Source organism: Rhizophagus irregularis, chromosome 20 (genome assembly GCF_026210795.1).
Source record: "Rhizophagus irregularis chromosome 20, complete sequence".
NCBI classification, from domain to species: domain Eukaryota; kingdom Fungi; phylum Glomeromycota; class Glomeromycetes; order Glomerales; family Glomeraceae; genus Rhizophagus; species Rhizophagus irregularis.
In genome coordinates, this window is record NC_089448.1 from 275,829 (window position 1) to 301,618 (window position 25,790).

The 25,790-nt window shown below is 27.0% G+C and overlaps 7 protein-coding genes across 7 annotated transcripts; 1 reads left to right on the forward strand and 6 right to left on the reverse strand.

Moving 5' to 3' along the window:
• Nucleotides 1–957: 957 nt before the first annotated feature.
• Nucleotides 958–2,710, reverse strand: OCT59_012699 (uncharacterized protein; the record flags this gene model as incomplete). Its single annotated transcript, XM_025326393.2, has 3 exons — nucleotides 958–2,055; nucleotides 2,119–2,207; nucleotides 2,494–2,710. 3 exons carry the CDS (start codon nucleotides 2,708–2,710, stop codon nucleotides 958–960), a joined length of 1,404 nt encoding a protein of 467 aa, XP_025176341.2.
• A 2,670-nt stretch (nucleotides 2,711–5,380) lies between these two features.
• OCT59_012700 (uncharacterized protein) lies at nucleotides 5,381–7,092 on the reverse strand. Its single transcript, XM_066140291.1, has one exon. It carries the CDS (start codon nucleotides 7,016–7,018, stop codon nucleotides 5,531–5,533), a length of 1,488 nt encoding a protein of 495 aa, XP_066001179.1. The 5' UTR covers nucleotides 7,019–7,092; the 3' UTR covers nucleotides 5,381–5,530.
• Nucleotides 7,093–10,538: 3,446 nt separating this feature from the next.
• OCT59_012701 (uncharacterized protein) lies at nucleotides 10,539–12,062 on the reverse strand (the record flags this gene model as incomplete). The annotated part of the gene is made up of 1 exon (XM_066140292.1): nucleotides 10,539–12,062. The coding sequence occupies one exon, from the start codon at nucleotides 12,060–12,062 to the stop codon at nucleotides 10,539–10,541; it is 1,524 nt and encodes a 507-aa protein (XP_066001180.1).
• A 1,546-nt stretch (nucleotides 12,063–13,608) lies between these two features.
• On the reverse strand, nucleotides 13,609–15,087 carry OCT59_012702 (uncharacterized protein; the record flags this gene model as incomplete). Its single annotated transcript, XM_066140293.1, has 1 exon — nucleotides 13,609–15,087. One exon carries the CDS (start codon nucleotides 15,085–15,087, stop codon nucleotides 13,609–13,611), a length of 1,479 nt encoding a protein of 492 aa, XP_066001181.1.
• Nucleotides 15,088–17,592: 2,505 nt separating this feature from the next.
• Nucleotides 17,593–19,098, reverse strand: OCT59_012703 (uncharacterized protein; the record flags this gene model as incomplete). Its single annotated transcript, XM_066140294.1, has 1 exon — nucleotides 17,593–19,098. One exon carries the CDS (start codon nucleotides 19,096–19,098, stop codon nucleotides 17,593–17,595), a length of 1,506 nt encoding a protein of 501 aa, XP_066001182.1.
• Nucleotides 19,099–19,648: 550 nt separating this feature from the next.
• On the reverse strand, nucleotides 19,649–19,912 carry OCT59_012704 (uncharacterized protein; the record flags this gene model as incomplete). Its single annotated transcript, XM_066140295.1, has 1 exon — nucleotides 19,649–19,912. One exon carries the CDS (start codon nucleotides 19,910–19,912, stop codon nucleotides 19,649–19,651), a length of 264 nt encoding a protein of 87 aa, XP_066001183.1.
• Nucleotides 19,913–25,023: 5,111 nt separating this feature from the next.
• On the forward strand, nucleotides 25,024–25,472 carry OCT59_012705 (uncharacterized protein; the record flags this gene model as incomplete). The annotated part of the gene is made up of 2 exons (XM_066140296.1): nucleotides 25,024–25,318; nucleotides 25,459–25,472. 2 exons carry the CDS (start codon nucleotides 25,024–25,026, stop codon nucleotides 25,470–25,472), a joined length of 309 nt encoding a protein of 102 aa, XP_066001184.1.
• Nucleotides 25,473–25,790: the final 318 nt, after the last annotated feature.

Consider the following 25,790-nt stretch of genomic DNA (forward strand, 5'->3'; position numbering starts at 1 on the left):
TGCATCAACAATATCTCTAATCAATCAAACTTGTATTTTCTGTAAAATAATAATAATGTAAGTTGGTTTATTGTTTGGCTAGCTTCTTGAGACATGTCATTATGATGTTAATCGATTTCCTATCTCTATAGATGTTTCAAAATAAAATGGACATATTACTCTTCTTGTTATATATCAGCATTTTGATCACTGAAAAATTCCTTGACAATATCATGTGTATAATAGCACAGTAAAATTATTCACATAAATGATGAATCTCATCTCATGCAATGGCACAGCAAAAGCCTTGCGCAGTACATCAAAAAATATAAACATCTTCATGTGCAAAATTCTTTGCAATATCATACTGGTGATAAAAATTATGCATCAAATTTCTTAAAAATCAATGAGAAGTAATGGTAAGTGTGAATCAGTAACATTACATTAGTTACTTTTTTACATCAGTTGCTAATCTTCCAATTTATGCTGTAGATTTGAAATTATTCAATCTCTTGAAAATTGTCTTGCGGAACTTAGCTAAAATTGAAAATTACTATATAATCTGTATTGGTAAGAGTGATTTATATTGGCGGGATCTTGTAAATATAGGTTATTTCGTATTTGGGAATCTTGTAGTTAGATATAGTGATAGAAAAAAATTACAGATACTACATAAATGTGAGAGAGCAAAGAAATAACTTGATGCTGGGAATGGCCTAGGATCTGCATTCTCCCTCCTTCTTTGATAACATCATATGTTTTGCTTATCCTTTCTTAATTGCAAAGGATAAAACATATATTATTTACTACAATTCTAATAAATTGCATTCATTTTTATTATTTTTCAAATACTACTTGTACAGTGCTTTTATACAAATTACCAATAAAACCTACTCTACAAATGATAAGATACATGAATATATGAGATTTAATTGTATAATAAGTGTTAAAATCAAACAAACCGGAATTATTTTCATGTCAATGTTTCTTTTTTTTCTTTTTTTTCTTTTTCTTTTTTTGTTGTTTCCTTTTTCCACCCATTTTTGATTCATACTTTAGTGATGCCTTAATTTCATCAATATCAAAATAAGCTTCGGGTGATTTTGCCCATTCTTCAGCTTCTTTATCATATGCATTTATTGGTACCAATTCATGAGTAATCTCATCAACATAATAAAGATTTTCCTGATGAAAAAGATAATTTGTTAAAGCATCTTTCAGATTATTTCCTCCGCGTATCATGCTATCATCTATGCGAGACCAAAAATAAATGATGCTGTCAGGATCTTCTAGCCAAAAGACTGAAGAATCACATGTTACAAGAATGAGATGAAAATCAGTAATGCCATACATTCCAGCAAAGAGTCGGATCTCAACATTAGTCAAAACATTTTTGTTTGTTTCAATGCGATATGGATATTTATTATTTAGTAACTTAAGAAGTGAAACCAGATCTTGCTGTGGTTCATGATCATGAGGCAATTCATGCAAATTGGTTGCATTTCTTGTGTTGTTGTCATTATTGCATGTGTTTTGATTGGTAGCTTGGGTTTCTGTGATGCTAGTTGGAACAATGTGCACATCTTGGCACAACACCCTAACTGCCAGGGCTTCTGATTCTTTTTCAAATTCCCATTCGCATTCTGAGGAAAGAGATGATAATTCTCTAAATTGACTTTCTGATGTGGCTTTATTAATTGTTTTCTGGCACTCTTGTTTCCTATTAGCGATGCTCTGAATGAGGACTTTACAATTTTCTGGCACTTCGACTTCCATGATACACTTATTACTGTCGGCCATTATTGTTTCTTGAGTGGCAGGTTCTTGAGTAACAGGTCCTTGGGTATTGGCTCTAAAATCATTATCCACTTCAACAACTCGTTTTGATGTTAAAACAGCCATTTTGTCTGCTGATTGAGAGAAGTCAAATATTTCAGAGGTTTGCCAATGTTGATCGTATAGAAGAGGGCAAGAGCATTCCATATAGTGGCAACTGGGATTGTCACTCTGTTTATATTCATTTCCAAACATTTTGGACTCCCATTCTGACGTCTTGGAATTCTTTGTTGGTAATCTCTGGAATATCATACAAATATATATTAATGTGACATAAAATATGGCATAATATTTAAACCATACCTGTAAGGAGTGTAAGGTACTAGAAACGTCTTGTATAAAATTTTCAAATTTTCGCTCATCCTCAAAAGTTTCTTTAAGTAGTTCCATAACTACAGTAATGCTTTTCAGGTTAAAAAAAAAAAGACAAATACTAAAAAAAAATCACCCCAGTAAGGCAGTGACTTAGTATTATAGCATAGTTAAAAATCCCATTTATTGGTCAGATTTCACATGACAAGGTTTCACGTGAATAATGAGTCAATCAAAATCAATACATTTATTGTAAAAAAAATCTATAGTATACAAAATTCTATAAAATACAAATTCTATAAGTTTTCTATAATTATAAAGACAATTTCAAGTTAGTTAAACATATATATAATTACTATTTAATACCTGAAATTGTTTCTTCTAGTTTATTATCTATATCTTTATTATTGTTACATTCGACTTTTTCTGCCTGTTCAAGTGAAATATCATCAGAAGATGGTATGTCGAATTCATTCTCAATGTCAGATTCTATTTGTAAGCGTTCATTAAATGATCTTGTTAATTTATCAATAGATGATGATAAATATTCATAGCAATAGATGCATTTTGATCCCAACTTCATAAAACATTCTTGATGATATGCATGTCCGCAGTTGAGTACTTATCCATAATTATTAAAATTATTATTACAGTAATCACAAAATTGGTCTTGAATTTGTGTGTGAAAAGAACTATAGCCATGGGTAGCGCTTCAATAGGTAATCTTTTAGCAAATGGTGGAATATAATAGTATATTTTTTTGATTCTTGCTTCTTCTATTCTTCTTTCTGCCTTTCCTTGATTAATCCAAATTTCTCAAAAAATTGTAGAAGTAATATTGCTGCACGTTATATCATCAAATCCAGATTCTTTTTTGTATATGGATATGATCTTTTGGATGCAAAAGACCATGCAAATTCATTATTATCGATTATAATCAATAAAAATTGCATTACGCCTTAACCATTCTCCAGCTGTCACTTTTCCAGATGTATTCTTTCGGACTAAGCTGTGGAAGTTTTCAACTAGATATTCATCAAATATATGCAATTGAGATTTAAGATTATTTATGGTGGGATGTTGAACCGGACCAGAATAATCCAACCCTACACATATCCCCTTATTATAATTATACAACATTTAGGATAGTATGAAGTCCTAAAAAAGGTAGATCTGGAAAAATTAAAGTGGATCTAAGTACATAAAGAATATAGTATACAAATTTGAGATTATGTTTGTTATGTACTACATCATGTGTTAATAATGAAGGTATTTTCTATTTTTAAAATTTTATTCTTACTTAAATAACTATTAATTAACTTTTTATTGATTTAATAGTTTGACTCTTAATTAATCGATTTGGAAGTATCTAATTCAATACAGAGGTACTATATTAAACATAATTTGATATTATACTATACATTTTAAATAATATTTATATTGCTGATATTATATTTAGATATATTGACGGTGAAAGTAAGGTTGATGATTTAGTGAATTAAATACTATTATTTATTAGATATAGTATAATTGGTATTTGGTAGCTTAATTACTTAATGTAAGCTTATGATGAAATTAAGTGGATTAAAAACTTTTAATGAGCTTACGCATATTTAAAGTTAATATACTGTATAATTATTGTTTATAAAATTCCGTTTCCAGAAAGAAAAATTTCCTTGACTGTAAATAGCTTAGATCGACCATTTAAATTTATTTTTTCAATCTGCAATCTAAGGCTTGGCCAATACTTATACAAGTAAGCTTAAACAAAAAATTTTGCAAAATGATGGATTATCATAAAAAAATAGTTATTATAATTGTTTTATGTAACAAATATTAACCAAGTTTAGAAAAACGTAATTACTATTTTTGGACATACATATCAACAATAAATTTTAATTCATCAATCAATTTACATTTTTCTGTTAACCAATCTAAAACGTAATAACTTATACAAGTATTACGTCTAAGGAATTTAATATCTGAAAGGGCATCTTTCTGAATCAGGAATAAGATGTATTTTGGATTCCAAATTGTGTGTAAATATTGTATTTTCTTTAATAAAAAGATTGTATATTTTTGAATTATTTATCAATAGGATTAATTATTCTATATATATATATTGTAAGAAAGCAACATATTATCGTAATCACAATTCACAAGAAATGTATAATTGGCTTTTAAATAATCAAATAATCCAAATAACATTTTTATACTTGGATATTTTACAATTTTATTTAAATTATTTAAATCTAAAAGTTTACAAAAGTTTACTAATTAAAAAAAGGTCTTCTTATACGAGTAAATTTAAAAATCAAGTACCTTTAATTTATTTTTTGATTCATCAAAAATTCCGTTTAAAAATTTAACTTTTTTTGGGTGCTTTAATTCCAAGCAAGATTTTCCTAATGTTAGGATTATAATTCACCTTCGTTAAATTATCTTCAATTCAATAATAATACATAAGGTTTTAACTGTCTCCACGAGTCAACTGCCGAAAATTCACATATGATTGATCTTAGGAAGATCCAATCATAATATGGTCCGCCTTCATATAGAATTATCTTTCAACAAGAAAATAAAAATAAATTCACATTGAATAGATACTTTTTATCCATTATATAGCTACGTAATTGTTTTCGCGTGCTGTTTTTAATCATAATAAAATTCGCATTTGATGAAATATAAGACAGATAGATTAGCATGTTTAACCAATTCTCGATAAGAACTATCAAATTTTGTGAGTATTTGTTTGTAGAAGATTGAGATTATCTGATCAAAGAATTACAATCTACTAATAGTTTTCTGTTAATATATAATAAATTTCAAATCAAATATTCGACTCATGATTAATTTTTGTTTCTGCATTGGTGATGACAACTAAAGTTCATTATACTGTTTGACAGATACGTGCTACATAAAATTATGGAGACTATGATGCATACATTTTAAATTTGCAAATAGTGATTCAAGTGAAGCCTAAGTTTAATATTTGGTATTTAATTTTCGTTAAAACAAACTCATTCAATGTTTTTCTCGTGTTATATGATTTTTACTAATTAAATCCTTTTAAATTAAGTTTTATGATTTGAAATTATTTTCATACTTATTATTGGCAAAAAAAAAAATTTTTCATAATGGGTATGTATTATTATCAACACTTTTAATCTTTTTTTTTTTCACTTGTACAGCTTATTAATAAAAGGATAGAGCGAGATGTCTCAATTACATAATAAACCACAAATATAATAATGAACAATATAAACTTATAATCATTTTTATTTATTAAAATATATTTCATATTAAGTAATTTAAAATGAAATAACAAATTACAAAGTAATTATTTCTGATAAAATATATAATCAAACAAATATTTTTATAACAAAATGTAATACATAATATTTTATATCTTAAAGTCCATATTTACTATTTTTTCAAAATAGTCGCATATAAAATCTTTAATTACTCCATTATTTTTATATTTATTAATCAATTTTTTATAATTTTTTTCTCTATAAATATAATTGGATGTAAGTATGGAAAGTGCAGGTCGACCTTTCCATTTTTCTAAAAATTCCTCCAAAGTTTCCAAAGAAAATTCAACATCACAAATAAATCTAATTTCTTTCAAGTTAGTTGGTGATGATCTAATTAATATTTTTAATATCTCTTCATTTTCTATAAGTAGTTCTTCTTCAGGTAGTACATCATCATTTATATGTATGGCTAATAATAATGACTTCAAATTTTGACAAATTTTTAGTAATTTTTCAAATTCATTAAAATGTTCTTTTGATGGTGGAAATATAAGAGACAAATATTCAATTGAAAGACATTTTTCATAAACTTTACGAATAAAAATGAGGGAATCATCATCAAAATTCCTTACATATTCATCAAGCTCATAGGGTGATCCTAAAAAAATTTTCTTTAGATGACCTCCAGTATTTTCAATTATAATAGAAGCTGCTTTTAATTCGTAATAACCTATTCTAAAGATTTCGAGATCACGAAAAACACACATTTTTAATTGCTCTTCACTTAAAGGCTCAATATTAACTATCAATGTTTTTAGTTTATAAAATTTCGGGAGTACTTTGTACAATGTGGGACATCTAAATAAGAAGTCTAATTTTAAATGGTTGATAGTATCTACCTTTTTATCTATTGCAAAAAGAATCTCTTTGTAAGAATCTTGATCTGGCCCAGGAACATATAAAGTATCATAATCATCATTCCATTCAAAATACTTTAAATTTTTCTGAACTTTAATTAATTTAACAATCCCGTGATAATCATTTTCTGAATCTACATTATCAATAATGAGTCTCTGTATATATTGACATTGCCATGCCAATCCATGAAAATATGAAGAATCTATCGAAGTGTCACATTTTAATTCACAAAGTGATTCAAAACGAAGCTTAGCTTCTGGTAAATAAAATATTTGATGTTTAATGAATCTCATATCCAAATACTTTAATTCTGGGAATTTTTTCATAAAGATGCCATAAAATTCTTGTTGTAAAATAAATTTATTATAAGATAAAGATGATCCAATAGAAGTTATAACGTTTAAAGTATAAACATTAATGCTTCTACAAAAAGATAAATAATCAAACAAAAGTAGTTGACGTGAAACTGTCAATAGTTGAATTCCTTGTCTCGTTAGGGATTCTTTAACATCATCAGACAAGTAAGAAGAAATAATTGCAAATAAATATTTTTTAGTGTAATAATTAATATCATAGCACCAAGGATTTCTCCATAAAATTGGAACCACAGTTTGACACCAAAGTCTATTGACCATTAGACATGAAAAGAGAGATTTCGAATCATCTTGTAATCCTTCAAATATTAAGTAAAGAACATCTTTATTTAGTTTTGACATCTTTTATCCAAAAAATAATTGAAATTTTTTTAAAGGTAAATTTAGATATTTTTTCACAAAAATGTTCAAAAAAAAATTTTTTTTTTTTTTTTTAAAAAAAAGGAAAATTAAATACCGGAATCATTTTCTGGACAATTTAAATTTATTCTGTGCGACCATGAAGATCAAATGATGTTTCATATGACAAAATCAAACATTACGCCAAATGATGGTGATCTACCAATCCATGTAAAGTTTGATGCTTTAATTTTTTTGTTTATAGTAGTAAATATTGGCATGGTCACATGTATTTAGAATATCACATATACACATGTCTTTGATTGTATATTTGGTATTTTTCGCGCCAGGTTCCCATTGGATCCGATGTAATGACGCCAGAAGACATGGGACCGGATGATTACAAATGATTACAAATCAAAGAATTTCAGATGTTGATCAATCGGACCAGAATCAATGGGACGTGAATATTAACAGTTAACTTTAACAAAAAATACACTAAAATTTTAACGTTATTGAAAATGTGACTAATATTTAATCAATTTTTTGTTTCATTATTAGACAGATTTTAGTAGTTTTTTAAATTCAGTGAAATTTTTCCTTAACGATAGTGATAAACTTTCAATTGATTGATAGTTTCATAAATTTTGCGTCATCAAGATTACTTTATTTCGTTATTTAATACATAATACACATGTGTATACGTAATATTTGATAAAATTTATGTAGATGACCCGCTATACTGGAAGTCATATTTAATGAAAAGTTTTCAACATGTTTAATAAATTTTTTGTAAAGATCAATATATCATTTTTAATTCATAAATTTTGTTTGTTTGTAATCTGCCTTTTTTCAAATTCAAGAAGACTTTCTTAATAAGAGTTTTTTGGCATCTTTGAATTCACCTTTCCATTCAAAATACTTTGTTTACCGATTTTATAATCAACTTTTGTACGAAATGTTATATATATATATATATCGACAGATACGTGTTAATCCATAAAGTATGGGTTAAAGTGCACCTCATTTTAAATTCACAAGTAATTCAAAAAAACGAAACTAATAAAATATTTAAGGTTTAATTGTTGTAAAAAAAAACTTATTCAATAGTAACATTTCCGTTCCGATTAATTATTCGTATATACTTAAAATTTTGTTATTAGAGTTTTACGGGTTGAAATTATTTTTTATCCTTTTTTTTATTGACAAAAATATATATTTTTTTTTTATGTTATTTTATTTATCGAAACTCGTTCGATAATAATACCTTACAGATGTATTCAAAAGTTTCCTATCTAAAAAAAATAAAACAAAATACAATGAAAAAATTTTTTAACTACTAAATAAGAACTTTTTGTAATTAACTACAAAACTATTTACATTTTTGTAGTCGTAGCAAGATTCACACGAAAAAAACTAAATTATTATTTATTAAAGATTTTTTATCTTAATTCATATTCAAAGAAATAAGACATCCCGACTGATATCGATATACTCAAAACTCCCGATGTTTTCATCCAGAATTAACGCCTCTTGTAATGCGAAGCGTTGTCCTTAAAAAATTTTATTAATTACTTTTGGTACACGGTTATTATTATTCTTTCCTCTAAATTTCTGCTTGTTCTTTCCAGTTTTAACGCGTTTTGCCCTAGGATTCTTAGAATCTTCCTTTTCCGATTTGTTAGGAAGTCTTGTCGAGCAAGCTTCGTTAACTTCTGAAAAGCCCTTCAATCTTTCCATTGTAGGGTTTTTGTTTTCCGATCCCTTTGGTGTAATTATCACTCCAGCTTCTGTTTGACCTCTTTAGCACCTTGTTTAGGAGTCTTTTCTAACTATTTCTTCTTGAATTCTTCTATAACGTCCACTACTTCTCAGGACCTGTATTCTAGTTTATTTTTTCCGATGGATTCGTTGGAGTTTGTTCACCAACCTGTATTTATTCACCAAGTTGACCACCTCGTCCTCGTTCGGTAGTTGACTTTCTAACTTCTCCTTATCTTTTCGTAACGTTGTAACATTCTTTTCTCCCCATATCTACTACAAAACCATTAAAATTATTCTTTTTCGGCAGAATTATCCACGTTTCATCTACATCTCCATTCTCTAAACTTTGAAAAATTGTTCGTCCCTAGATCCTCTGTAAAATCGATTTGAAAAAAAATAAAATTATACAGTACATCTCTTTTGTATTCCTTGTATAAGTCTACGAAAGATAACTTTTTAGAATCATCCGGAACCTTTTTATATACAGTCCATTTGAGTATATTACATATTTCCAATAATTTTTTTTCTACTGCAAACCAACGCAATACTTAGATGTTATTCTTTATAGATGAAACCAAACCGCTTTATCAAATTCTTTATCGTGATAAATATATATATTAGCTTTTTATGGAAACGCACTTATGTTGTTTTTTTTTACTTTAAAAATTTTGATACAGCTATTAATCGGAACATTTAAAATTTGGGATTATGACATTTCGGGATTGGGATAACGTACCTTCGGGATTTCGAGTTTCGGGATTCCCGAACATTCGTATATAAGGATCTCATGTGACTCGGAACAAAGTACTCCCGGATCCGGTAACTCGTTGATCCATTTTTCCCGGGTCCTTCTTTTTGATCATCGTTTCGTTTTCTTATTTTTGTTAGCCGATTTTTTTTATGACTTCATCTGTCTGCAAAACGATTCGTTCCAACTTCTCAATCTGATTATCCTTTTTTGTCAATTCTTTATTCGCTTGCTTCAACCAATAGCGTAATGCAGCAGTGTCCTTCTTATTCAATATGCTATTTATATATATATGTAATGGCAAAAGGTCATTTAGCCATTTTGAAACGACCCCTGCCTGAATGACTTTCGAATGACCTAGCCATTCAGGTCATTTGTCGTTTAAGTCATTTAGATTTAATACTGGCCAAATTTATGAAGCCAACCCGAATTACAATTTTTATTCGAAAGAATTTAGAAATGAATAGGTCATTTGTCATTTAATGTTGAAATGACCCCAAATGACACGTGACCATTCTTAATAACTCTGCGGCAGCTAAGATCTGTATTCTTCGTATTCTTCGCTAACAACGTGAAAATGTGAAAGTTTCATATATATCTTTTTCAACCTCTCTTTTGAAGTTAAATCAATATTTTGAAATTTTTATTAATAAAAGTGCAGTTTCGTTTCGTTAAAAAAGTTTATATTCTTGTCAGATAAGACTTCAATTTTTGTCTATTTCGATAATATTTTTTTAAAACTCCGAGACTTTTACTTTTTCTCAAAAATTTTGGACCGAACGATCTATAGAAAATAAAATTTTTTTCATAATATTGTAGTATGATATTTTTACATCATTATAAAACATTGGATAACAAGGAAAACGCTTTAATATTTTTTTGAATGTTAATACTTCCTATTTAAATATATTTGATAAAAATAATTTATTACAATATAAAGATTTATAAGACATAGAATTAATTTCTTAATAAAAAATATAAAATTTAAAAATTAATTTCATAATGTTAACATTATAACAAATGTGGTAACATATAATATTCACAACTTAATCCATATTTTACTACATTAATAAAAGATTCACATCTAAAATCCTTAATTACTCCATTGTTTTTATATTTATTGATCAATTTTACATAATTTTCTTCTCTAAAAATAGGTTTATATGTAAGTATGGAAAGTGAAGGTCGACCTCTCCATTTTACTAAGAATTCCTCAAAGGTTCCTAAAGAAAATTTAAAATCATAAAGAAATCTAATTTCTCTTAGATTAGTTGGTGCTGATTTAATGATTATTTTTAATAATTCTTCTCCATTTTCTGAAAGGTTTTTTTCAGTTACTTGCTCTTCCATGTCACACATAATTAATGATAATGACTTCAAATTTTGACAAACATTTAATAATTTTTCAAATTCTTCGAAGTGCTCCTTTGATGGTGAAAATGCAAGAGGCAAATATTCAATTGAAGGACAATATTGATAAATTTTACGGATAAAAGTAAGAGAATCATCATAAAAGTCATCTATATGATCAGGTTCATAAGTCCCTAATAAAATTTTCTTTAAGTGTCCTCCACTATTTTCAATTATAATAGAAGCTGTTTTCAAATTACAATAATCTATTTTAAGGATTTCAAGATCATGATAGACACACATTCTTAATTGTTCTTCATTAGTATACCTAAAATCATTAACTATTAAGGTTTTTAATTTATAAAGCTTTGGAAGTACCTTGTGTAATGTCTGACCAATATATACAAGGTATATTTTTAAATGATTGATAATATCTGCCTTTTTTTCTAATGCAAGAAGAATTGGATCTATAGAATTAGCTGCCTTTTTTTTATCTGGTACATAATAAATTGAAGAACTATAAGTGTAAAATTCATCTATCAATTCAAAATATTTTAAATTTTTCTGAACTTCAATTAATTTAACAACTCCAAAATTAGCTTTTGTTTTTGCATTATTAACAACGATAATCTTCTGTATATATTGAGAAATATGTGCTAATCCATAAAAGTATGAAGAGTCAATAGAAGTATCACATTTTAATTCATAAAGTGATTCAAAACGAAGTTTTGCTTCTGGAAAATTAAATATTTGATGTTCAATTGATCTCATATCCAAATACTTCAATTCCGAACATTTCTTCATAAAGAGATTGTAAAATTCTTGTTGCAAAAATAATCGATTACTTGCTGAAGATGATCCAACAGAAATTATAGATTTCATAATATTTACATTAATACTTCTACAAAAAGATACATAATCAAATAAAAGCGATTGATGTGAAACTGACGGTAATTGTTTCATTAGGAATTTTTTTGTATCATCGGATAAATAAGAAGCAATAATTGCAAATAAATATGTTTTACTATAATAATTAATATCATGAAACCAAGGATTTCTCCATAAAATTGGAATCACGGTTTCACACCAAAGTCTATTGACCATTAGACATGAAAATAGGGATTTCGAATCATCTTTTAATTCTTCAAAGATTAAGAAAAGAACATCTTTATCGAGTCTTGACATTTTTATCCAAAAAATAATGAGAGAAATGTTTTAAAGGATTAAATATCTTATAATAGAAAATGTTTTTTAAATAATCTTAAATATAATTTTACAACAACGGTTAAATATTTTTTTTTTAAAAAAAAAAAATAATAAATAAATGAAAATTATTAATAAATGGCGGAATCAAACTCCGGTTGTTCTGTGCGACCGTGAGACCATGCGACCATAACGATGATCAAATAATGTTTCACATGAAAAATCAACATTACGTCAAATAGCAGGGTTTTCACAATCCCATGTAAAGTTTGATATTTATTATAAGGAATTTGGAGATATTTATTTTACATTCGAAAAATTCCGCAATTTTTGAGACAAAAATTATAATTTTATTTATTTCTTCAGTATGAAAAGTGTAGGTCGATCTTCCTATTTTCTTAAAAATTCCTCTAAGGGAAACTAATTTTCTTAAATTATTGATGTCGATCAAATTAGTTTCAAAATTCTTCCTTTTTTCATCAGTTTGTTTCTATTCATCATTGTTCATAACAAATAACAATGATTAAATCTTGACAGGCCCTTAATAAATTTTTAAAATTCACAAAACGCTCCCTTGAGGGGATAGTTTCATAAATTTTGTGAATAAAAATAAGAAAACTTTCATTCTATCATCACCTCAATAATTAACATATAAGGTTTTAATTGCCTTCGCAATTTTTAATCATACTAGAAACCACATTTAATGAAATATAATCTATTTTAGAGATCTCAAGCGCACGATAAATTAACGATTCTTGATAAACAAAATAAATTATCAATTTAGTAGTTGAATTAATAGTAATTTTCTTAATTTATAAGTTTTTGAGAGTATTTTATCAAATTATTCGTTATTTTTTAGTTCAAAAATTCTTTCATAATAAGATTTTAATGATCTTCGAGCTGACCTTTTCATTTAGAATACTTTTAATTCTTCCGAAATTAATTTTTTATGATTACTAGTTTTTGAAATCTTTATATATTGTCAGATACGTGCTATATAAAATATATAAAAGAACGGTGAATCAACAGAATGAAATGCGTCGACATTTAAATAACAAAATAATTCAAATAAATCATGTCTTTTATTATTTAGTGTTTTAATTTTTATAAAAACGAATCATTCAATATTATTTCCGTCTTAATAAATAATTTTTCAAAATCATCTCGTATCATGTGATGTTTTATTAATTTATTTATGTTGTATACTACTAATTATCAACAAAAAGTATATTGCGTCATTGTATCAGATTTATTAATAAGCAGTGCATGTGAAAATTGGACAATAAGAACGATATTAGAATGGTTCAATTATATAATGCTTATTAAGTAACAAATTTATAATAATATAAACTTATAATATTTCTATTTATTATAATATATATTTCCTATTAAATACAGATGAAATACATCACTACTAGATACAAAAATGTTTATGTTTCTGATAATAAAATATACATATAATAAATAAATAATTAAAAAATTCTAATATTATAACAAATTCGATAAAAAAATTTGATAAAATAATGTTTCACAACTTAAAATCCATATTTACTACATTCATAAATGATTCACATCTAAAATCTTTAATTATTCCATTATTTTTATATTTATTAATCAATTTTACATAATTTTCTTCTTTATAAATAGACTTATATGTAAGTATAGAAAGTGCAGGTCGACCTCTCCATTTTTCCAAAAATTCTTCCAAGACGTCTAAAGAAAATTCAACATCACAAATAAATCTAATTTCTCTCAAGTTAGTTGGTGCTGATCTAATTAAAATTTTTAATAATTTTTCTCCATTTTTTAAAAGTGAGTTTTCACCTTCTACATCATTCCAATATACAGCCAATAATAATGACTTCAAATTTTGACAAATTTTTAGTAATTTTTCAAATTCGTCAAAATGCTCTTTTAATGGTGGAAATATAAGAGACAAGTATTCAATTGAAAGACATCTTTCATAAACTTTACGAATAAAAATGATGGAATCATCATTAAAATTATCTATATAATCATCAATTTCATATTGTGATTCTAAGAAAATTTTCTTTAAATGTCCTCCACTATTTTCAATTATAATAGAAGCTTCTTTTAATCCATAATAATCTATTTTAAAGATCTCAAGGTCATGATAAACACACATCTTTACTTGTTCTTCATCATTAAAAGGCCAAAAACTTGTTATCAATGTTTTTAATCTACGAAATTTTGGAAGTACCTTACACAATGTTGGATTATTAACAAACATAAAATATACATTTAAATGGTTGATAGTATTTGCATTTTTCTCTAATGCATGAAGTATCTCTTTGTAAGAATCTAGTCCGGGAATATAAAAATCATGGCTATCTTTCCATTCAAAATACTTTAAATTTTTCTGAGCTTCGATTAATTCAGCAATCCCATGATAATCATTTGGGTCTACGTTATCAACGATGAGTCTCTGTATATATTGACATAGCTGTGCTAATCCATAAAAATATGAAATATCTATTGATGTGTCACATTTTAGTTCATAAAGTGATTCAAAACGAAGCTTAGCTTCTGGAAAATAAAATATTTGATGTTTAATGGATTTAATATCCAAATACTTTAACTCTGGAAATTTCTTCATAAAGATACGATAAAATTCTTGTTGCAAAAGAAATTGATTATAAGCTAAAGATATTTCAACTAAAGTTATAGAATTCATAGTATCTGTATTAATACTTCTACAATAAGATAAATAATCAAACAAAAGTAGTTTGTATGAAAATGATGGTAATTGAATTCCTTGTTTCGTTAGGGATTCTTTAGTATCATCAGATAAATAAGAGGCAATGATTAAAAATAAATAACTTTTATTACTATACTTAATATCATAGCACCAAGGATTTCTCCATAAAATTGGAATTACAGTTTCACACCAAAGTCTATTAATCATTAGACATGAAAAGAGGGATTTCGAATCATCTTGAAATTCTTCAAATATTAAGAAAAGAATATCTTTATTGAGTTTTGACATTCTTTAGCAAAATAATTTCTTATTTTTATGGTTATTATAATAAATAACTTTTTAAAAAATTTTTCAACAATTAAAAGAAAAAGAAAAATTTTTAAGTTTCACAAAACAAATTCCAAATAATGAAATACAATTGGGAATAAAATTCCATCATTCACAAGTAACGTTTCACAACAAACAAATATTACGCCAAACATTTGATTTGCCAAAATTTTGTAATTTACTAGTGTTTTGACTATTTATATCATGTGATATGCATACTGTACCACATGATACTGCAGTCGTGTCTATTTGCAATTTTACAATCATGATAGGAATATGCATATAATATATTATGTACGGTATATTGTAATAAATTATGCATGAAAATAAAGAATATTACAAAGGATGAGAGCTATGACTTTAACGCAGAGTGCATCATACATACAGTGTGGCTTGAACCACCTGAAGAGTTTCAATGCTTGTATTGGCCAATAATACTTTTAAATTATTTTTTGAGACTGTAACTAGTGACGTATTTCAAGTTGCGCCATATTGTGTTACTTAATTGACGTGACTAGACGACTAGACGTATCTTAAGTCGAAAATTATTATTTATTTTTATGTATTAAAAAATAAATTCCATTTTTTTTTATTGCATATATTCCTCCTTAATTAGTATATTTATCTCCTTAGCTCATTCTTCTAATTTATTTAAAACATTAATAACTGAATTAATTGGATTGAAATCCATACTATTATCATCATCCTCTCTATTAGCATTAATTGAATATTTATGTTTGTTTCTAATTGAGTAAGAGGAAGATTAGTGTCTGTTTTCTTATTATCATGGCAGTATATAAAAAAATTAAACTTGAAAACACACGTATCAAGTTTATAATTATAAAGAATTTCATGTTAAAAGTTCAAATGTCTAAGGCATTTTACATCAGGAGTTTTAGCTTAAGTTATTTTGCGAAGTCACATGGAAATGTGACGCTGACGCTGAAAAAAGAGACGTAACCATAAAATTTCAAGTGTCTGCAACTAATATCTGTCATAATCTTTGTAAGCAGTATTGCAAAACGGGATGCTTACTGGTATGCTTAATGCATTGTATATCGAACTGAACGATTTTTTTTTTTTTTTTTTTTTTTTTTTTTTGACAAAAACCATTCCGTGATCATTTCGAAGATTGTTGAAACTTGAAATTAACGGTAAACAAATATTTTTGGGATATTTTAAAGACAAAGAAAAATGACGCAAGCAATTGAGAAATTGATAAAAGACGAAGGAATTTGATTGTTAAACAAAGTTACAAAGAATTTCAGAAACTTGGTTTAGCAAATAAACAGGCTGAGGGTGAAAAGAGAATCGACGTAAGTTAAAGACAGAAAAAATGTTACAAATTCATTATTAACCTTATTAGATAAAGAATTTATATCATTATGCGACAAGTAATAAGCATAAGAATTATTGAGGCGAAAATGGTAGCAGGTAGCGAAGAGTTTAAAAAGAATACATGATGTTTAGTACGTTTTTCTCTTATTTTATTTCTTAACGTGATTAGTCTATAATTTATATAGTTTAACACAAATAAACAAAACTTAATTCTATCTATCCAAACTAAATTCACTAAATAAATTTGTATTTATTAACATTACAGCTTTATTTATGCCATTGAAATATTATACCTTCGGTTATTTTTATGGTCTTAAAAAAATTCAGTAATAATCACGATCATATGATAATTGCTACATTTGAGCATTCGAATAGGAATCTTTTTTTTAGATAAACCTCTCTCTTAATACTCCATTTTTTGTCCTTTGAATAGCAATTTAATCATATTATCAAGGGCAAATGTTACTGAACTGTTTTATCATTATTGGCGAACTCATATAAAATCATTTCTGTCATCAGGATTGCCTAAATACTTGTTATTCCATAGGTATCTGAAATATTCACCGATGACTTGAGGCCCCCCCGAAGTAGTGTATATGGAGTATTTATTAGATATCCATGAAATAAAAGACTTATCTTATTGTACATCGCACCGATGGATTTTATAATTTTTTATACTTTTTTTATACCGGTGGAGTAATTTACAAAAAAATAATACCGATGGAATAATTTGGTATCACCTAATTTTTTTCCTTAAAATATATATAATTTTGAAACAATAAACTATAACAAGGAATACATTAAATCCTAATGACATGGTAAACACATAATTTAAAATGATTACTCTATCTTTATATATATCTATTAATCACTTTTTCGTGTCATGTGATATTTTTTTATATAAAATTCTTTTATATTAAGTTTTATACTACAAAAAAGAACTTTTTTTTCATAATGACATATTACACCATTACTAAATACTAACATACATTATAATCATTCCTATTTATTATAACACGTTTTTTATTAAATGCTTAAATGAAATACATTTCTATAAAATGATTAATTCTGATAAAATATATAATTAACAATTAAAATGTTAACATCGTAAATGTGGTAACATAGTATTCATATCTTATAGTCCAAATTTACTACATTTTTAAAACATTCGCATCTAAGATCTTTAATTACTCCATTATTTTTATATATATTAATCAATTTTATAAATTTTGTTTTTTCATTTTTTTTATAAATAACATTACTAGTAGATGTAAGTATGGAAAGTGCAGGTCGGCCTCTCCATTTTTCTAAAAATTCTTTCAAGGCGCCCAAAGAAAATTTAACATCAAAAAGAATTCTAATTTCTCTTAAATTAGTTGGTGCTGATCTAACCAATAATTTTAATAATTCTTTTCCATTTTCTAAAAGTGGTTCATCACCTTTTACATTATCCATTGTATATATAGCTAATATTAATGACTTCAAATTTTGACAAATTTTTAATAATTTCTCAAATTCATTAAAATGCTGCTTTGATGATGGAAATTCAAGAGACAAATATTCAATTGAAAGACACTTTTCATAAACTTTGCGAATAAACATGAGAGAGTATTCATTAAATTTTTCATGATGGTCTACATCATCAATATCATGGTGACGGTAAAGATAAATTTTCTTTAAATGTCCTCCACTATTTTCGATTATAATAGAAGCTGCTTTTAATTCATAATAATCTGTTTCAAGAATCTCAAGATCATGATAAACGCAAATTTTTAATTGTTCTTCACTGAAACTATTTAATCCAACTCTCAATCTTTTTAGTTTATGAAATTTTGGGAATACCTTTGGTGATGAGCGACTCATAAATTGAAAGATAATATTTAAATGAATGATAATGTTTGCACTTTTTTCTAATGCAAAAAGAATCTCTTTGTATAGGTCCGGTTCGAGAATAATAACTGGAAGATACCCAACATCTCTCCATTCAAAATACTTTAAATTTTTCTGAACTCCAATTAGTTCAGCAATCCCATGAAACCCGTTTGCTTTTGTATTAACAATGATGAGTCTTTGTATATATTGAGAAATATGTGCTAAGCTATAAAAGTATGAAGAGTCTATTGATGTGTCGCATTTTAATTCGCAAAGTGATTCAGAACGAAGCATAGCTTCTGGATGATGAAATATTTGATGTCTAATAATTGATTTCATATCCAAATACTTTAACTCTGGGAATTTCTTCATAAAAAGATGATAAAATTCTTGTTCCAAAAGACATTGCGCATGAGCTAATGATGTTGCAGTAGAAATTATAGATTTCATAGTATCTGTATTAATACTTCTACAGAATGATAAATAATCAAACAAAAGTGTTTGGTATGAAAATGACGGCAGTCGGATTCTGTATCTCATTAGAGATTCTTTAGCATTATCAGATAAATAGGAAACAATGATTACAAATAAATACTTTTTCTTATTATAATTGATATAATAGTTCCAAGGATTCCTCCATAAAACTGGAATCACTGTTTTACACCAAAATCTATTGACCATTAGACATGAAAAGAGGGATTTTGAATCATCTCGTAATTCTTTAAATATTAATAAAAGAATATCTTCATTGAGTTTTGACATTCTTTATGCAATAATAATGAAAAAGGCTTAGAATAAATTTCTTATAAAATATTTTTTAAAAAGGAAACTTTAAAAATGGTTTAATAAAACAACAAAAAAAATTTTTTTTCTTTTTTTTTAAGAAAAAAATAAAAAAAAAACTAATTTTCGACATTTATGTGATTGTTCGTGCGACTGTGATGATGATCAAATAACTAAATTATTACGCCAAATGACGAGATCTTACAGTCCCATGTAAAGTTGGTGACGTCCAGTTATTGAAGATGTGTCTAGTATTTAGATTTTTAAGTCCATGCGATAGATTCCAATTTAAATACTTCGACTATGACAACTAACGCTATTATTTTTTCAATTTTTTGCAGTAAGTGTGGAAGATGGAGGTTGTTTCATAAGAATGAGTATATATATATTCTTATGCGGTAAGGGGATATTCAATCAATTTGATCAACTGTGCATACCCGTACTGAATATTCTTCTACCGCCTATGAATTCCTCTTAGGTATCTAATGATTATATGTATATTCAGCACGGAACTATAAAAATACCAGTATCAATTTGACGACGAAAATCTATATAGTATAGTTTTTATCCAGTATAGCTTTTTATCTATACGGTATATTTCATTTTCATATTCTTCTTCTATTCCATTGACTTGTCCCATTTCTACTTGAGATAATTCTGTATATAATTTTGTAAACTCTTTTGAATATTTCTTTTCTTCTTCAATATCCGTTCTATTATTTTCTTCATTATCATTTCCTTCTTTTTTGATTCTATAATTAATAAAGGTATATTTTTTATTGTTTATTTTCATTTCTATCTTATATTTTATTTCTTACTAACTTTATTTTTTTTTTTACTTCATAGTTTTATTTTTACTTGGTTTCTTATCATTACTATCTTTTGTTACCCAACCTCCTATCATGATCTTTTTTTATTTTTTGTCTCTCATCATTTTTCACCTCCTATTACTTCTCATTATTCTATTACTTTTTATCTCCCATTATTTTCTATTACATCTTTTCATTTTCCATTTTCTCTTTTCTCTCCTGTTTACTTCCCATCATTTCCTTTTGTCTCTCATCGCTCCTTTTCATCTCTCATTACTCCTCTTCATATTCTCATCACTTCTTTTCATCTCCCATCACTCCTCTTTATCTTCTCATTACTTCTTTTCGTCTCCCATTACCTCCTATCACTCCTTTTCATCTCCCATCACTCCTCACTCCTCTTCATCTTCTTATTACTCCTTTTCATATCCCATCACTCCTCTTCATCTTTCCATTACTCCTCTTTATCTTCCCATTACTCCTTTTCGACTTTTAACTTCCCATCATTCCTCTTCTTCTTCTCATCACTCCTTTTCGTCTCCCATCACTCCTTTTTATCTCTCATCACTCTTTTTCATCTCCCATCACTCTTTTTCGTCTCCCATCACTCTTTTTCGTCTCCCATCACTCTTTTCCGTCTCCCATCACTCCTCTTCATCTACCATCATGCCATATTTCTCCTTTTTGTTTCCTATCACTTCTCACTACTCTTTTTACTCCCTTTCATCATCTATTACTTTCCATTACTTCATTATTATTTCATTATTTATTAGCATCTTTCTTCTTGATCATTATAATTTACTTATCTTTTTATTTATTGCTATTGTTTCTTTTATTTGTATCACTTCATTAAAAATACAGTGATTTATTCTTTAAAATCGTAAATGTGTAACTTAAATTTTAATATTTGCAAATAAAATTTCATTAGATAAGATTATTTTGAAGAAATATGTTTGCAAAATTTTTTTTTTAAAATATCTTTTGCGATAAAATTTTTAGCTGATCAAAAATTAGCTAAGCTAAAAAAATCAGCTGTCAGCCGATTAATAAATTTACTCTATATATTGTACATCATGTGACATATTTGGAAAAAACCCCCAGGTGACAATTGCCCAGGATATGTTTTAGCAATTTCCTCAAATTTTTACTATTTTACTATTTTAACTTATAATAAACTGAAATCTGCCATTTCTCTATACTAAATTTACTCATTATAAATAGGAAAAAATCATTTGTCTATTCATTTTATTTAAGAAAAAACTGGATTTAAAAATTTATTTATTTTAACAAAGCTTATTCATAAAGAAGAAATCAACAATTTGTATATTTATAAATTGAAGTCATTTTTTTTTACAATAACATTCACTTAAAAGATCTTTTAAAAGCATATCAAGCTTCCCCATGAAAATAACCTCTTGTTAATTGACAATGTTATAACAATTTTATGAAATGTTATTACATTGGAGGTAAAATGTAGAATTTTCATAAAAATGCACCATTTGCAAGAAAATCAGAATATTTGACAAAAAAAAGCAAAATTTGATTTTAATTGACAGTGTTAATGTGGTATAACAATGTTGTGAAATGTTATAATATATTACATTTGAAGTATAATGCAGCATTTTCCCAAATTTTCTTAAAATTTGCTAAATTGAACAATGTTGTAACAATACTATTCCAAAAAATTGCTTAGCATAATGCAGCATTTTCCACAATTTCCCACCATTTTTCAGGAAAATGTGGAATTTGCATTTTTTGAAATTTGGACAGGACCCAGAAATATATATATAGGGGTAGGGTTTACCAATGAGTCGCCATCATAGTGGAGTTGGGCAGAGTAAGGTTTTGATTTGCGTATAATTTAGGATTTTTTGTCCATAGTTAGGTCATCAGATTGCGTATTTTTTACCAAAATTTTTATATGTAAGAGATTTAGTTTGCATATTTTCGCCTATATTTGGCCGATCACATATATATATAGTATATCATGTACTTATTTGGCAAACTGCATTGTAATATTTACTTTAATTGAAATGTAAATCAACTGATTGCGACATTCTTGTTCTTTTTCAAAAAGAAAAAAAATTTTTCAGATTTTTTTATTCTAGTTTGTACATGTAAATAGTATGACAAATTGGAAATATAATTTTGAAAGACTTTCTAAACACAAATATGTTGCACATATTATACATCCCAAGAAAGTAATATGCATTTGTGGTAAAACAATAACACTCAACCGAAAATGGGAAGAAGATTATCTTGACCGTCATGTTCGGCATTCTGGATGTAAAGCTGATGAAGGACAAAGGACACTTTATAATTGGTTTAAACCAAAAAAAGAGCGACAAATTGAAGAAGCTAAAGATGTTGATGAAGAAGAAGAATATGATTCTGACGTATATGATAATATGGATGATGATGATCTAATCCAAATTGATGAAACATTAAGCAAAGATCAAATGCAAGAATTATCAGCTATCGAAACTTTAAATATAAATGAAAAAAATACTAAAAAAAGATATTATTGTATTGGTCTCCGATCTGCAGAAATATCAAGATATATTCAGCGAACTCCTGCACAATTTGGTGGTTCTCGTCATGTTGAGGTTATTGCACGTGAACTTTTTCCAAATTTATTTTCACAGAAATTTAGTAGGAAAAAATTGAATGCAAAACAAAAAAAGCTATTGAATCGTACATTATTTGCAGAATCTGTGTGGAAAATTGATCGAGCAAGTATGCATTATATTCTATTTGTCATAATTAATACATTATTATTAACAATCCTTTTAAATAAGGTAATGCTGTTCGTGCAAAAAGTTGTACTGGAATTTCTGGAAAAGATAATGTGTGTGCTGAATGCTTTGCTATTCGATACAATCAAATTTTATGCAATAAAATTGTTCGTCCCTCACCATTACCTATTAATGTCAAGTTTACTCCGAAACACTATTGGAAAGATAATCCTCTAAAATATTTTCTCCAAAATCTTGATCTTCGTGATATGTGGAATGTACTTAATAATGAATCAGAAAATGTACCAGAAAACCCATGGATTGTTCTTGCTGATAAGGCATTAAAAGGTGCTTTTAAGGATACACCGGTATTTACTGGTCTTTGTGAAGTAATGGGCAATGCAATTGAGAGAAAAATGAAAAACAAAAGCAAAAGAAATTTGAAATATAGTGAAGAGTTTACAAGTTTTCTAGTCATATTAGGAGGATTTAGTACAAGGGCCTTGGATTTGTTTCGCCAAAATTTAGAAGGCAGAACGATTCAGTCAATCCGGTATATTAATTTTTAATTTTTTTTTTAAACTCCAGTAAATAGCAAATTTATATATGGATACGTTAAGAAAATCATTTTATATGCATGTTGTTAATCTTACATAATTTTGATTTTAAATTTCATGTTTATAGACATTTGAGAAGGAATAGTGAAGACCATTTAACCAATCCAGATTTGTGTTTTGAAAATGTTGCTAGGTTTAAGCAGTTAATTGATTCAATTCAATATAATGGTCCAGTAGTAGTGATGACTGATAATACCAAGTTAAAATCTCGTCTTCGATATTCACCTACTTTTGGATGTATTATTGGATCCGTATTTCCTGTAGAAGAGACAAAAATTAATGTGTATGCTGATATTCCCAATATAATTAGTAAAATTAAAAATGAAAAGGCTATTGCTAAAGATGTTCGTGCTTACATGTTACAGGTATTATTAAAATGTTTAAATTTTATTCTTTTAAATTTAATAAGAAAATTAATTTAATATTCTAATGGTAATAGATTCCTTTACCAAAATTTCCACCTATCGCCGTCGAAATAATACCAAATAAAGGAAATGATAATTCAAAAACCATTAGTCAATTGCATAAGAAGCTTATTCAAGAAATTGCTTTTCAGCTTGAAATCCATATATTATCCATTGGTTCTGATGGTGCTATTACTGAATTTCAAGCACAACAATCAATAATAGATATTCAAACTTCCCAAAGACTTTTTATTCGTGAACCAACATTAAATATTAATTTTTCCTGCCCCATTTTTGATAAGATTGGTCCAGTAGTTCGGGTTCAAGACCCAAAACACGCAAAAAAAACTGCAAGAAATGCGATAATATCTGGAGCTCAGCTTTTAACTTTTGGAATATCTTCAGTCCGATATGATCATCTTCTTACTTTAATTAAACAGCACGATTCAATTATGTACAAAAATGATGTAATCAAATTAGATAAGCAAGACGATGCTGCTGCTTATCGAACTTTTTGTTCTGCAAATTTTAAGCAATGTCTTACACATGATTTTCAAGTAAAAGTAGGAATGAAAGGAACTATAATATATTTATTTATCATGGGTACGTAATATTAAACAAATTAAATTAAAATTGATAATTAATATTATTTAAATTAATTTTTATTTTAAATTAATTAATTTTTTAACTTTTCATAATTAGGAGAAATTGTAGATTGCTATTTAAATCGTACTATTTCACCAATTGAAAGAGTACGTATGGCAATGACAGGTTACTTTTTTCTTCATTTATGGCGCTTTCACATTACAACTCTACACCAAAAATATCTGGACTTTGTATCTATTAAACAAAATTTCCTGGCCGACCAAAGTTTTGCTATTTTTTCTTCTCTCTGTGAATCAATGGTATTACTTGTAAAAACTCATCGAGACTATTATTCTCAAGTACCTTTTCTTCCTTGGTTGCATAGATCAGAGTCATGCGAGCATTTCTTTGGTGTAGCAAGGCAGATAAATCCGGACTTTGATTTTGCTGAACTTATTCAAATGTTGCCTAAGATTTCACAATACACAAAAGCTCTACGGAATGGAAAGTTAAATTTTGATAAGGAAAGATCAGTACGTGAGGGTATATATATTTAACTATAATTAGTATTATAATTCTAATTATTAATAATAATAACTGAAAAAAAAAATTTTTAGGCTACCTTTTTGACTATACTTCTGAATTGGATAAGCTATCTTTAGAAAAACTTCGCTTATGGCCTAATGACAAGCAAATATCAGATACTATTCATCATTCATATCATCTCGCTCAAGATCTTGCAGAATATGTTGGCATGATTCAACCATTTGATATCTCTGTTGATATTGATACCCCACAGATCCTTATTGAATCACATGAAATTGATATTTCAAGTTCTGATGTTGACAAGCAATCCCATGATAATAATGATGATGAATACAATTTATCAACTGCTATTGGTGAGGCTTCTTTAGAAATGAAACAAATTGCTAAAACTAGTGATGATAATGGGTGTGAATTCAATGATGATTTTACTGAAGGCCGTTCACAGTTGGATGGAATTGCTAAGCCTCCTGAAAATTTGTATATTTTAAATGATGGGGATAGTGGTAAGCTTTATATTAACAATGAATATAAAAATTATATTTATATTACATTTAATATTAATATTACCATATTTACTACAGTTGATTTATCATGTCGGTATTTATCCTTCAATAAATTGGATTTTGAATTCTTGTATAATCAGCGAAAATTCCATGAATCATATAGTTCAAGACCTCTTGAACGAAAATTTAAAATTGTTGGAGCAAATTCAAGAATAATAACAGAAGATCCAAATTCAATTCAACCAAATATGGCCAGTCATTTTGTTGCATATTTCATTAAAAATGAAAATCCAGAACAAAGATTCATAACTCAAAGGGAAAAATGATGGAAGGATAATCGAAAAAATATTGCTACAACATTAGCACAGTTACACGATCAAGAATTAGCCAAATCTAAAAATAGAAAGAAATTAAATAAAAAAAATGTCCAAGAAAGTTTAATTAAAAGTAAGTTTTTTATATTAGTTTATTA

What these genes read in the sequence shown, in the direction of transcription:
- OCT59_012700 (XM_066140291.1), bottom strand. Translation starts at nt 7,018, where the DNA reads ATGTCAAAACTAAATAAAGATGTTCTTTACTTAATATTTGAAGGATTA.